Consider the following 12,493-nt stretch of genomic DNA (forward strand, 5'->3'; position numbering starts at 1 on the left):
TAAAAAAGTGTTTTTATAAATTTTAATAAAAATTGTCGTCATTTTATACACCGTGTTAAAATAAAAAATCAAAGGTTCTCACGGCAAACCATGTGGAAACATTCTTAAACACCGCTCCCGATGCTCAATATTTGGCTACAAAAGTACGTAATCTTCTAATTGTTCAAATTTCACATTAAAACTTAATTAAATGTATTTTATTTGTTTGCCATTGTTTTATTTTACTCACAATCGAAGTGAAAAGCAGTGTGTATAACTCAGGCACAAACGCCTATTTGTATCCTCGGCTATATTATCCATTGCCTCGTATAATAGTGAATCGCTTTGTGCCCTTGTTTTACAATCTACTATTTTTTTATTTAATTTTTTTTTATGAGGTAGGAGGCAAACGAGCAGACGGATCACCTGATGGTAAGCGATTACCGGCCCATGGACACCCGCAACACCAGAGGGGTTGTAAGTGCGTTGCCGGCCTTTAAGATGGGAATACGCTCTTTTCTTGAAGGTTTGAAGGTCAAATCGGTCCGGAAATACCGCAGGCGACAGTTCATTCCACAGTTTAGCTGTGCGAGGCAGGAAGTTTCTATTTTGTTGTTACTTAGGAATGGTGTCAATGTTGATACCATAAATGAATTCAGCACCCCGGATTTATAAGAAAACCGGCCAAGTGCGAGTCGGACTCGCGCACCAAGGGTTCCGTACATTACATAATTTTAACAATGTATATTTTATGTGAAACGTGAGTGAAAGGTAAATTGCGGTTTACGACTTATGACGTATTTAAAAAAAACTACGTACTAAATCTCGTTCAAACCAATTTTCGGCGGAAGTTTGCATGGTAATGTACATCATATATTTTTTTCAGTTTTATCATTCTCTTATTTTAGAAGTTACAGGGGAGGACACACATTTTACCACTTTGGAAATGTCTCTCGCGCAAACTATTCAGTTTAGAAAAAAATGATACTGGAAACCTCAATATCATTTTTGAAGACCTATCCATAGATATCCCACACGTATGGGTTTGATAAAAAAAAATTTGAGTTTCAGTTCCATGTATGGGGAACCCCAAAAATTTATTGTTTTTTATTTCTATTTTTGTGTGAAAATCTTAATGCGGTTCACAGAATACATCTACTTACCAAGTTTCAACAGTATATTTCTTATAGTTTCAGAGAAAAGTGGCTGTGACATACGGACGGAAACGTGCATGTGACACCCTTCATATAGCAACATCCATACCCTACGAAAACCGCTTAGCGTTGCTTGTTAGTTTCCATATAGGCTACGGTGGCCAAAATCGAGAAAAAAACTGTCTTAAAATTGAATTTAGCGCGGAGCAGGTACCAGGGCCTCATGAGTTACGAGGAGGTGTCGTTGACCAACCCGCCGGGGGCGCCGGGCCCGGCGGCTGGGGCGCGCACGAGTATGAAGGTATCGCGGGCTGCGGCAGCTCGCGTGTCTTAGCTGTATACTTTTGGTTTGTTTACCTATATGATTCTACTAAGTAGTTGAAGTATTATTTTTTTGACTCGTAGAAAATAGTACATTTCGATGCTAGTGCGGAAAGTATGTCATTACTTCACGAGCACCGTGGGCTCGTGGCAAGACTCGGGACGAGTGAAGAGTGACATATCCGCACGTGTATCGAACGACGTTTTTTAATACAGTTGCGAAAAAATAAGAAAAGCAACAAGTAAGGAATGGAATTCGAATGAATTCGTAACTTTTATATTATTAATTCTGTGACACTGACATCATTGACATTGACATTATGAAGAGGTGTTTTTCTAGCTTTTATTCGACTAGAATAGATTTTGTTATTATTATTGAACCCAATTCAATGAAAGTTTTTTTTTTCAAATGCATGTTCTATAAGACAGAAACAATTGTAAATATTAAAACATTATACTATTATTACCTAAATATATTATACCTAATTATTTACGATTATTTGTGTATCGTATATTTATAAAAACAATATCGAATGTTGCCTTTGGAAACTTAAAACATTCTTGCAGTAAGAAGATACGCCTCTTCTTTGACAGGCGTTCCGTTCCATCCAGACAACTTATTAAGAACGGTTTTTCAACATTAATAAATAAACGTGTTAATACTTAGAATGATGAAGAGGTAAACTAGTAATAAAATATGAAATATGCATATGTTTCGTATTCTTACATTAACAGTAGGTTTTTATGTTGATTACGACGTTTAAAGGAAACTAATATTAACACTTATCAATAAATAGTCATGAATTGGAATAAGTAAAAATTTAAAAAAAATGGAAAAGTAAAAAGCACTAGTTCGCGAAAACCAACTTTCCGCACGCTAAACAGCCACGAAAAGTAGCACTTTTTGAGCAACTGTATTAAACAAGTTTTTTTTTTAATTGTGTTCCAAGCATTTCCCTCTAGAACTTTTTTTGAACATTCATTTCCTGGCCTAAATGCATTTATAACAAAAATTATACAATGCTTTTAGACCGTTCAGAAAATATTTTTTATTTCGTCTGTCAAAATTTTCCTGTACAGCCGCCTTCATTTTTTCATCACTTAAATATCGTTTTCCTCTTAAGGTTTTCTTCAAATTACTGGATAGAAAAAAATCGCTAGGGGCCAGATCTGGACTGTAGGGTGGGTGGTCAATTTCTTCGAAGCCAGTTTCCTTCAGAGCAAGCTTGGCAGCACAAGCGGTGTAAACGGGTGCGTTGCCTTGCAAAAACACAATGCCTGTTTGCTTGGTTTTGGTTTAAAGAAATTTTATTGTCTAAGAAATTACAGAAATTTCGCTTATAAGACAACTTATAAATAGCTAACTTAAAGTAATTATTTACAAATAACGCAATAAGCAAGCACTTATGACAATGTTTAACAATAAACAATTGCATTTGCATGCGAACCGCGGGTGAGCTGGAACTAAAATTAAATACAAGAATATAACTAAGAATCGACCCTAATGGTCCTAACGTAAGGTTTAGATTTAATTGGTTAGTAATAGCAATATATGAGGGTATATTTTTTTGTTCGACTCATGACTGCCAGACTTGTTTACGGGGCAAGTTAAACGAGTTTAGTTTGCCCCTTCGTTTCTCGACTTTGGCTTGGCGCACCTTTTTTAAGGCGGACACATCCGTTACTACGCAAGTACGCGCACACGCGCAGTTCGCCTTCGGATCCGTCTGCTCCGTGTCCGATCCGTTGGTTTTGAGCACGGACAGCGGACAGACATCCGGCGGACAAATCTGTCTCAATTTCTCGCCATACATTGATGGATGTGTCCACCTGACACACCTTTCATTCGTCAGACAAATCTGTACGTGTATGTCTAGCTAATCAATTTGAAAGCAGCGAATCTCATATAATCGTTAGTATAATATGAAATTCCCTGAGTGTGCGTGAAGTATACCGTAAATATTGGCAATGCTAGGATACAAGTGTTAAGTACTTACGTATAGTGGATGTAGTGGGGTTGCTGGCCATGGTGACGACGGAGGAGGCCATGGCGGCGCGCTTCTTGTTGCGCACCGTGACGGGTGGCATGCCGCCCATGCCCGCCACCGCCAGCCCGCCGTCTTTACTGGACCCGGGCAGGCAGCTCACGCTTCACATACACATTATTCCTTATATACACTTCTGTGCAATAAAATAGCAATCAATAGGAAAATGAAAATTAGGGGACAACTATAACTTTAAATCAACTATATTGGATATTTTTTTATAATTCTTCTGCATTACTTAATATTGTATCAAAATTAACTGTAACCTTTATTTAAATAATATTGGAAGTATTAAAAAAATATCATGAAAATCGGAGCTTTTACTACCTCGCGGAAATTATTATAAAAACGTAACAACCTACAAAAAAACTACAAGTGTGTACTATAATTGTAATTTAGTATCTTGTCTATTATTTCCAATCAAAGCTTTACATCGAAACTCATGTCATCCAGAAAAAAAAAATTTTTCCTATAAGATGATCTTCGTCTCAGGTGTACTAGTAGTCCATCATTCGGACTTTGTTGTCAATTTTTGACCAAATACTTGGTTTTGTTCGTTTGCTTGAGGCTCTAAATGACAGTGCCGCCCATGAGAAACCAAGTAGTCGGTCAAAAATCAAACAAAGTCCGAATGATGGACTACGTTTTTATAAGAATTTCCGCGAGGTAGTAAGAAAGACTATTTTCATGATATTTTTTTGAACACTTCCAATATTATTTAAGTAAAAGTAATGCAGAAAATTATAAAAAAAGATCCAGTATAATTGATCAAAAGTTACAGTGTTTGCTTATTTTCATTTTCCAATTGACTGCTATTATATTGCACACAGCTGTAGGTATCGGCAGGAGAGTTGAGGTGAATAATTACACACACAGCTACACAGAGAAGGTTATAATCGCGAAAACAGTATTTAATGAATGAATGAGTGAATGTGACTTAAGCGGACGATAAACTTTTTGATCCATCTTGCAGTTGGCTGTGCTGTTAACTTGCTATCGGTATGAAAAATATATACTAATTTCAAAAACTCCCTGTCAATATATGATATTGTTGTTGTGTGCATAACTTCAACTCTAGTGCCCATACCTATACTTCAAAGTTAAATCATACAGTTGTCATCAACAACGGACAACAACGAACAACGCAACGCACCACGAGTACCTGCCACTCTCTTAGTTTTACATACATCTGTACAGTATCTCTTTTGATAACGCTATTAGAGAATGGTAGATATTTAGAAACATGGTTCTGCCTGCTTGGTACAGTCGGCATCAATAGTAGCAGAGCTAGGACATCTCGCACTAATTCTCTAGACAAATTATAAGCGGTCTTTACTTATATGGACATAATATATCATGCGTGCGAAATGTCTAACAAAATAAAATTAAGGATGGCATTGTGCAGTCTATAGTATAAAATGTAACTTATGGATACTATTTATACCGTACCGAGATACATCGCAATGAGCAGGCAAATATGTTTGCCGTATTTAAAACCAGTAAAATATTGAAGTTTATCTACACGCATACCTATCATGATGCTTTCAAAATCCACAAATAATGGCCTGCATTAAGATAAACTGTTTTGTTACACCAAATTTCTTATCTGTGAAAATTTTATTATTGCTTCATTATTATATCAAAATCGATTTGGTAATGACATTCAAATTTCGAACATGTCTGAAAACACAAAGCAATTTGATTTGACCTCTATTCTAATATCAGTCGAGATGACGTTTTATTCGACATGAATTGTCAATTGCAAACAATTTTGAGAAATTTCGCATGTTTGTTGGTATCGAACAATATGGCAATCGACCCTGACTCTAGTTTGTCTCTGAATTTACAAAAACCTCAGAATAATGACTAAAGCAAAGAAGCCGGGCAAAAATAAAAGCATGATAAAAGATATCGTATTCACAACACGCTATTACTTTTTGTCTATGAGTGAGTGAGACAACAATCCGCAAGTTCTTTTCAGTATTGTCATAAGATGAACTGAGGAAAATGTCAAATGGTCCTATGTGGTTCGAATGTAATCCAGCCAAATAAAATATATGTGCGTTATTTCACAGGTGTCAACTGTAACAACTTGACATAGTCGTATTATTTTAGTTGAAATATTTCGGGAATTTCAGCGGTCATCTTGGTTTATTTTAATTATATTGTTGCTATTCCTGAAAGATTGTTGGAAAACGTGCTGAGTTTTTATTTGTAATGGTTTGAAGTTCCCTTTGTGATAATGTCTTGTGTGATCGAGGGCTGTAAATAGCATACAGGAAGAAAAGAAAATACGCACGAACCGATAACCTTTAATCGGTGTTTTGTTCAATTTTGAAGAAATTAATTTATAGGACCTGACCCTAAACATAGAAATCGATATGTTGTTTATGTAATTATTACTTACATTCAAGTCTATATAGATTTTTGCATATATTTTCGAACTTTTCTGCTAAGTATGAAAGGTTATATTTTTGGCATAGTGATGTATCGACCTCAGATCAATAACCTATCGACATTTACAGCTTTCTTATAGTTTGGCCCAGGACTGTCTCATTTTAATTGATGAGTACAGTCAAGGGCATAAATATATATACATTCCTAAAGTCTCAAAAATATGTGTACGCTCAGACAATAAAATCGTGTTCACATATTTTTGAGCCATTTGTCTGGATTGATATTTTTGTCTTCGACTGTACCTATAGTTTTCTTTGTTCTTACTTACTGACAGATTGTGTTTGCCAGACTATAGTATAATACTAAAAACCGGTCAAGTGCGGGTCGGACGCGCGCACCAAGGGTTCCGTACTTTTTAGTATTTGTTGTTATAGCGGCAACAGAAATACATCATCTGTCTAGCTATCACGGTTCATGAGATACAGCCTGGTGACAGACAGACGGACAGCGAAGTATTAGTAATAGGGTCCCGTTTTTACCCTTTGGGTACGGAACCCTAATAAAAAAGACATTAATGATCATTGATGAATGTTCCTTTTATTAATATTGTTGGTTTACCTATCTCACAAAACTCAACTTTTTATTTCAGATTTCCAAAGGACGAGGAATAGGGGATATTACTGCAATGTTCTGCCACCAGAGTGCAGCACTAGGTTTTTAGGGGACCTACCGGAAAACTCGAATCCGAAATTTCGTTATCTAGCTGCCTCTTTATCGCTCGAATACGCAAGAGTGACAGAGATGTTAGATAACAAAAGTTCGATTTTCTTGTTTCGCGATAGACCCTCAGATTGTGATAGTGGCGCCACCTACGCCGAGTTTCGCGTAATATTCCCTATTATTAAATTAAAAAAAAAAATATTACACGAACGTTTTTTTTTCATTTCCTATTTGGTACAGTCAGCTGCAGAGAAAAGGTACCCCACGTCCATAATAATTTACAGAACTTTGTATGCAGGGGGGGTGCCTTTTCTCTGCAGCTGACTGTACATGACTAGAAACTATACTTAGTCTTTTAGCATTAGAAAAAACGGTAAACCATTTCCACGTGTCTTTTTATTGACAAGTTTTTTTATAAATATAGCAATATTTTACTTATGAAAGCAAAAGTATGTAAATGATCGTATATTATATTTGTTGTGACTTATTTTCAAAGTGTTTTTCGATAAAACGACACGTTAAGATCGCTCGCCTTCTTTTTAATGATAAAAAAACGAGAGGTATAGTTAGACGGTTCTGAGTGGTAGACTGCAAATGAGATAAAAGCTATATTAGGTACATGCATTAATCCTCATATCAGGCGGCTCTTTGATTCCAAGGATTGCATAATTTTTATACTTTTTAATGATTTTTAGAATATGAAGATTATAAAAAGTATAAAAGTTATGCAATCCTTGTATTCAACACATTTCATTTCATTTCATTTCAACGAGCCGCCTGCTACAGATTTCTTGAAATTGCCGCGTTTTTTCAGGTTCAACTTTCATTAGCCAGACTATTATCAATTTCCCAATTTCGTGATTATTCTTTTACACGGCACATAAACTTATGCATAATTTATCGATACAAAAAGTCGACACAGTTACATCCCTAGCAAATTATCAAACTTATGACACCGTACGTAAATGAGAAATAACAAGCATATATGCATCTCTTTTCGGCACATTATCTAATTCGTAAGGAAGTAAAGTACGGGTATACATATTTGCGAAGCATTTTTGCCCGACTTCTATGCTTTAGTCATTATTCTGAGACAAAAACTACGGATGCGTGACATGCAAGTAACATGCCTGAAAAAAGGTTTCATTTACCGCCATTTGACGTACAGTTTATCTTTTAATTAGTTTGTAAGTATACAATTAATTTGTTTAGTTGGTCAAGTTTGGGAACAAATCAAATTATTTTATTAAATATTTTGATTTGTGTTTTTTTTTAATGTAGTCACACTACTATATATAAATTAAAAACTGTAATAGACGTCATATATTAAAGAAAAAGAGACGAAGCCCGCCAGTGGTGAAGGCCGGATTCGAACCGGCGTCTTTAGCTATCGCGGCTAACGCCATAAACCCCTAGGCCACCCCGCCACGGCGGTGCCCGTCCGAATTTCTCGACTATATGCCATCTTAGTAAGACTAGGCGTCTTTGACCAGCTCTAAGGGCTTTTTCTTTAATATATGACATCTATTACAGTTTTTAATTTATATATAGTAGTGTGACTACATAAAAAAACACAAATCAAAATATTTAATAAAATAATTTGATTTGTTCCCAAACTTTTTCATAGATGGCAGCACCAGTCTCTCTCGCTACAACGTAAATCCGTAAGGAGTTCGTTTAGGAGGTGCAAGCGCGCACTGCTTGCCCTTAGAGCTGGTCAAAGACGCCTAGTCTTACTAAGATGGCATATAGTCGAGAAATTCGGACGGGCACCGCCGTGGCGGGGTGGCCTAGGGGTTCATGGCGTTAGCCGCGATAGCTAAAGACGCCGGTTCGAATCCGGCCTTCACCACTGGAGGCCCTGGAGGGCTTCGTCACTTTTTCTTTAATATATGACATCTATTACAGTTTTCTTTTGTTTAGTTGGTTTTAAACTAACTATAGCAAAAGTTTCGTGTAAAATGCGGGATAAAGATATTTCGGAGACGCCACCTCATATCCGCGAGCGCCACTGGAGAGCAACGATGCCGCAATGCCGACTGTAATACGTGGTTAGTGAATACATCATAGAGAGTTTATAATATGCGTGTAGATAAAATAGTGTATGTAACTGTACATAATTAGGCATTAAAACTCTCGTGTGGTCCTTTTAAGGAACTTACGTTCGTCTCGTGTTTTATTGCATATCATTATGTAGCAGTCACATAAACTACTATAAACGTTCGCATAGTACGACCTAAACAAACAAAACAAAAAGTAGGAATCAGTAGACAATGGCAACCTGGATTTGGTGGGGTCCTGCTGCATCTCGTAGGCGACGTTGAGGCCGCCCCAGGAGCTGCGCGCCGGGACTCCGTGCGGCGAGTGGCTCATCCCCGGGTCCATGGCGGCCTGAAACATACAACTACTTTACCGCCTCGCCTATAACTGTGTACAACAACAGAAACAAATCATCAGCGTATGAAACCTTCCAAGTTTTTACGGCAGAATGCAATAAATACAATGCATGCCGTGTCATCCCGGCTAAGTATAATTAACGGCTAAATGTACATATATTTATAATTCCTTTATTATTATAAAAAATTTCATCGCCGCTTTACCCATATTTTTAGTCTAAATTCTTTAACAATTTATTGAAGCACGATATTGCCCGCTCAGTGGGTTTATATTGCTCCGATTTAAATTATTGGATTATTATTTGTCGAGTTTAAATGCTCGCTTACCATTCTTAATGTTCAGAAGTAGGTAATTTAGTAATTACACTAACACCGGACATCGTGATTTCGTATGCGGGAAGCACGTACACAAATTGAGTGATAACAAACACAAGGTTAAAGCGGCTATATGTCACAGTGAACGCGCAAGTGTGATTTCCCACCGCGAAGGGAACGATAGCAGATGTGGGCCGGCATCGGCAGCGGCATCGTCGCACGACTGAAACTGAATGGCGCGCCTGGCGGTCACATGGCGGCGCGCGGCGGCGTGCGCGCAGAGCGCAACCCGCGCAGGTAGCCAAGGGGTTTGGGGGAGCAGGTACTAAATGTCGATTAAAAGGTACTTTTCAAGGAATATCTATTCTGCAAACATATGTTACGTGTTGTTTTACAAAATAACACGTTCACAGAAAACACCAGGAAAACCATTCTTTACACTAATTAGTGTATTATACGAGTAAATATAGGTATATACAATAATAGGTAATGAATAACACTTGTACCTGCTCAATTTGAAAAGACTACTCATTAATATTTACCGACAATAGGGGATATTACTGCAATGTTCTACCACCAAAGTGCAGGACTAGCCTTTTTAGTAAACTATTAAGTAGCTTATACATAGTGTTAATTTAACAGGTTTTTGACAAGTTTTCAGAGATATGACATTGATGCATCAAGGCGGTTTGCTTACAGAGGACCTACCGGGAAACGCGAATCCGAAAATTCGCTATCTGCCTCCTTATCGCTCGAATATGCAAGAGTGACAGAGATGTTAGATAAAGAAATTTTCTTGTTTCACGATAGACCCTCAGATTGTGGTAGTGGCGCCCTGGCGCCCGTAGATTTTCGCGTAATAATCCCTATCGACACGTTTGATTTTAATTGTTTATAACATATATTTTAATAAGTTTATATTTTTGGCGGATTAACGAGATTGTTTTTTTTTATTATAACTAGATTCATTGATTATTTTCTCGCGCAATAAAACGTATCTACCAACAAATATATTGATGTTTGAATAATAAGTCACAATTTATTTAATTAAAGCCCAAGAAGGTTATAAATACATTGGAGATAGTGGGAGTTGTAAATCAAAAACTTAAGACACGTTGTTCATGTTCACCCGTGCACAATTGGGCAAAATGTAATCGACTAACGATTAAAATTAACCGACTTAATCGCGAGCGACAATTAAAAGTGACGATTGATTAGTTTTAGTCGAAGAGTTTCGATTAACATTAGTCGCGATTAAATTAATCGTCGACTAATTTCCAGCGACTAATTTTTTCAATCGATTGATTATTCGACTAATTTTTTTTCGATTAATTTTAGGAACTACTATGATCTTTATTGTTTTATAGGTTTTCGGGTTCTAGAGCGTCGGTTTTTTGTCTAGAAGTCTTCTAGAAATCGATTTTCGCTCATGTCATCTCGGACATGGTTATATTTAGTATATATCTATCTATCACTTAGTATGTACTTTGGAATAATCCATTCAGTAATTTTCAATTTAGAACAGTTCAATGTCAACTGTGGATTGTGAAATTTTTTAAACGAGAAAATAATTTGTTAGACCAAGTAGTGAAAATGTTACAGTATGTTATATATTTGCGATCTATTCACAAAGCCCTTTCATTTGGTACCAGTATAAGGACATAATGCAAGTTAAAATATGCATTTTGTAGTCTATTTTATTATTGTCAAATACAATTTTGTTTGGTTCATATAACTTAAACAGTTTACAAAATATGACACTTTCAATGATACGCTGATTATTTTACATTATCCTGAATAACTCGAAAACAAAAGAAGATCGAGGACTGATATTAAGCGTAGAGTGTTCTTAGGTCCTGCCAGTACACCACCTGAAAGAATGAATAAATCCGTCGTTGGGGGCACTTCTTGTTCGCTTAGCCTGCTAGACCCTTTACAAAATAATGACTATATTTAAATCCAAGTTGGCGAGCATGTATTTTTTTTAAAGTCGTCAAGGATATTATTTTTTAAGTTTTAATAATAAATAGACGTAGGGATGTGACGACCCCATCGCCCGTAGGTGGTTTAACCAGTGCAATCAGTCAACGTAGGGCAGCATGTGGCGAGCTATTGGAGAATAGCGACCTTACGTACCGGAGTGCTCCTGGGGAGTTCTTTTACCCGCAATTCAGGATTCTCAGCTCTGGCTTGCCTTAGCCGGCCGGCCAGAGTAGAGTCGTTAGAGCTATAAGCTCCAGGGGTGGAAGTGAAATATGCATAAGACGCGAGTTGGCACAGTGGCTGGGGTAGAAAGCGGCGCATCCTAGATGTCGCTTTTGTGGGGGCCCGTCTTGTGAGGGCGAGTCACCGACTGCCGGAAATAAAATTGCATACCGTTTTATTAGGCAGGCGCCCGATTTTTATCCCATAGCTCAGTACTTAGTCCATCGCTTTCACCCAATAACCTAGTTCATTTTAGATCCCATCAACTCTCAATAGTCCTTACACCCATGACTCTGGTGGGTGCTAACTCTGCGTGCGTCCCATGACACGGGCAAGGGCAGCATCCGCTCCCCTTACATTTCACTAAAGAGTCAAAAGGGTCTCTACGTGTTGGCTTCGGCTCCGCGCGCGCGTCCCAAAGGTCCGGAAGACCATTGTTCCATGATGGGAAAGACATACAAAATAATATAATAAATAAATAAATATTACAGGGTCGTTCTTACAAAAGTTTACTAAGTCCCACGGTAAGCTTAAGAAGGCTTGTGTTGTGGATACTCAGACAACGATATATACATATAATATACGAATACTTAAATACATACATAGAAAACAAATCTCTCATCAAACAAATAAATGCCCTTACCGGGATTCGAACCCAGGACCATCGGCTTCATAGGCTGGGTAGTGACCCACTAGGCCAGACCAGCCGTCAAAGGGGTGCGGACTTCGAAAATTATGATTGTTAGGGTTCCGTACCCAAATGGCAAAAAACGGAACCCTTATGGATTCGTCATGTCTGTCTGTCTGTCTGTCCGTCCGTATGTCACAGCCACTTGTTTTCGAAACTATAAGAACTATACTGTTGAAACTTGGTATGTAGATGTATTCTGTAAACCGCATTAAGATTTTCACACAAAAATAGAAAAAAAAAACAATAAATTTTGGGGGTTCCCCATACTTA

At 37.4% G+C, this 12,493-nt stretch overlaps 1 protein-coding gene and 1 long non-coding RNA gene across 8 annotated transcripts in view; one reads left to right on the forward strand and one right to left on the reverse strand.

The window, feature by feature from the left end:
- The window catches only part of LOC134754192 (protein AF-10), a 168,543-nt gene that overhangs the window by 56,437 nt on the left and 99,613 nt on the right, over positions 1 to 12,493 (reverse strand). For all 7 annotated transcript variants that reach the window (XM_063690334.1, XM_063690330.1, XM_063690335.1 and 4 more), the window contains 2 exons: positions 8,898 to 9,007; positions 3,452 to 3,603 (listed from right to left, as the gene is read on the reverse strand). In XM_063690334.1, the coding sequence (XP_063546404.1) occupies positions 3,452 to 3,603; positions 8,898 to 9,007 (262 nt within the window). The remainder of the gene's footprint in view (positions 1 to 3,451; positions 3,604 to 8,897; positions 9,008 to 12,493) is intronic.
- Positions 770 to 12,493, forward strand: part of LOC134754500 (uncharacterized) — a 92,458-nt gene continuing 80,734 nt past the window's right edge. The window contains exon 1 of the long non-coding RNA XR_010128904.1: positions 770 to 1,049. This is a non-coding gene — a long non-coding RNA (uncharacterized LOC134754500). The remainder of the gene's footprint in view (positions 1,050 to 12,493) is intronic.

This window comes from Cydia strobilella, chromosome Z (assembly GCF_947568885.1).
Source record: "Cydia strobilella chromosome Z, ilCydStro3.1, whole genome shotgun sequence".
NCBI lineage: Eukaryota > Metazoa > Arthropoda > Insecta > Lepidoptera > Tortricidae > Cydia > Cydia strobilella.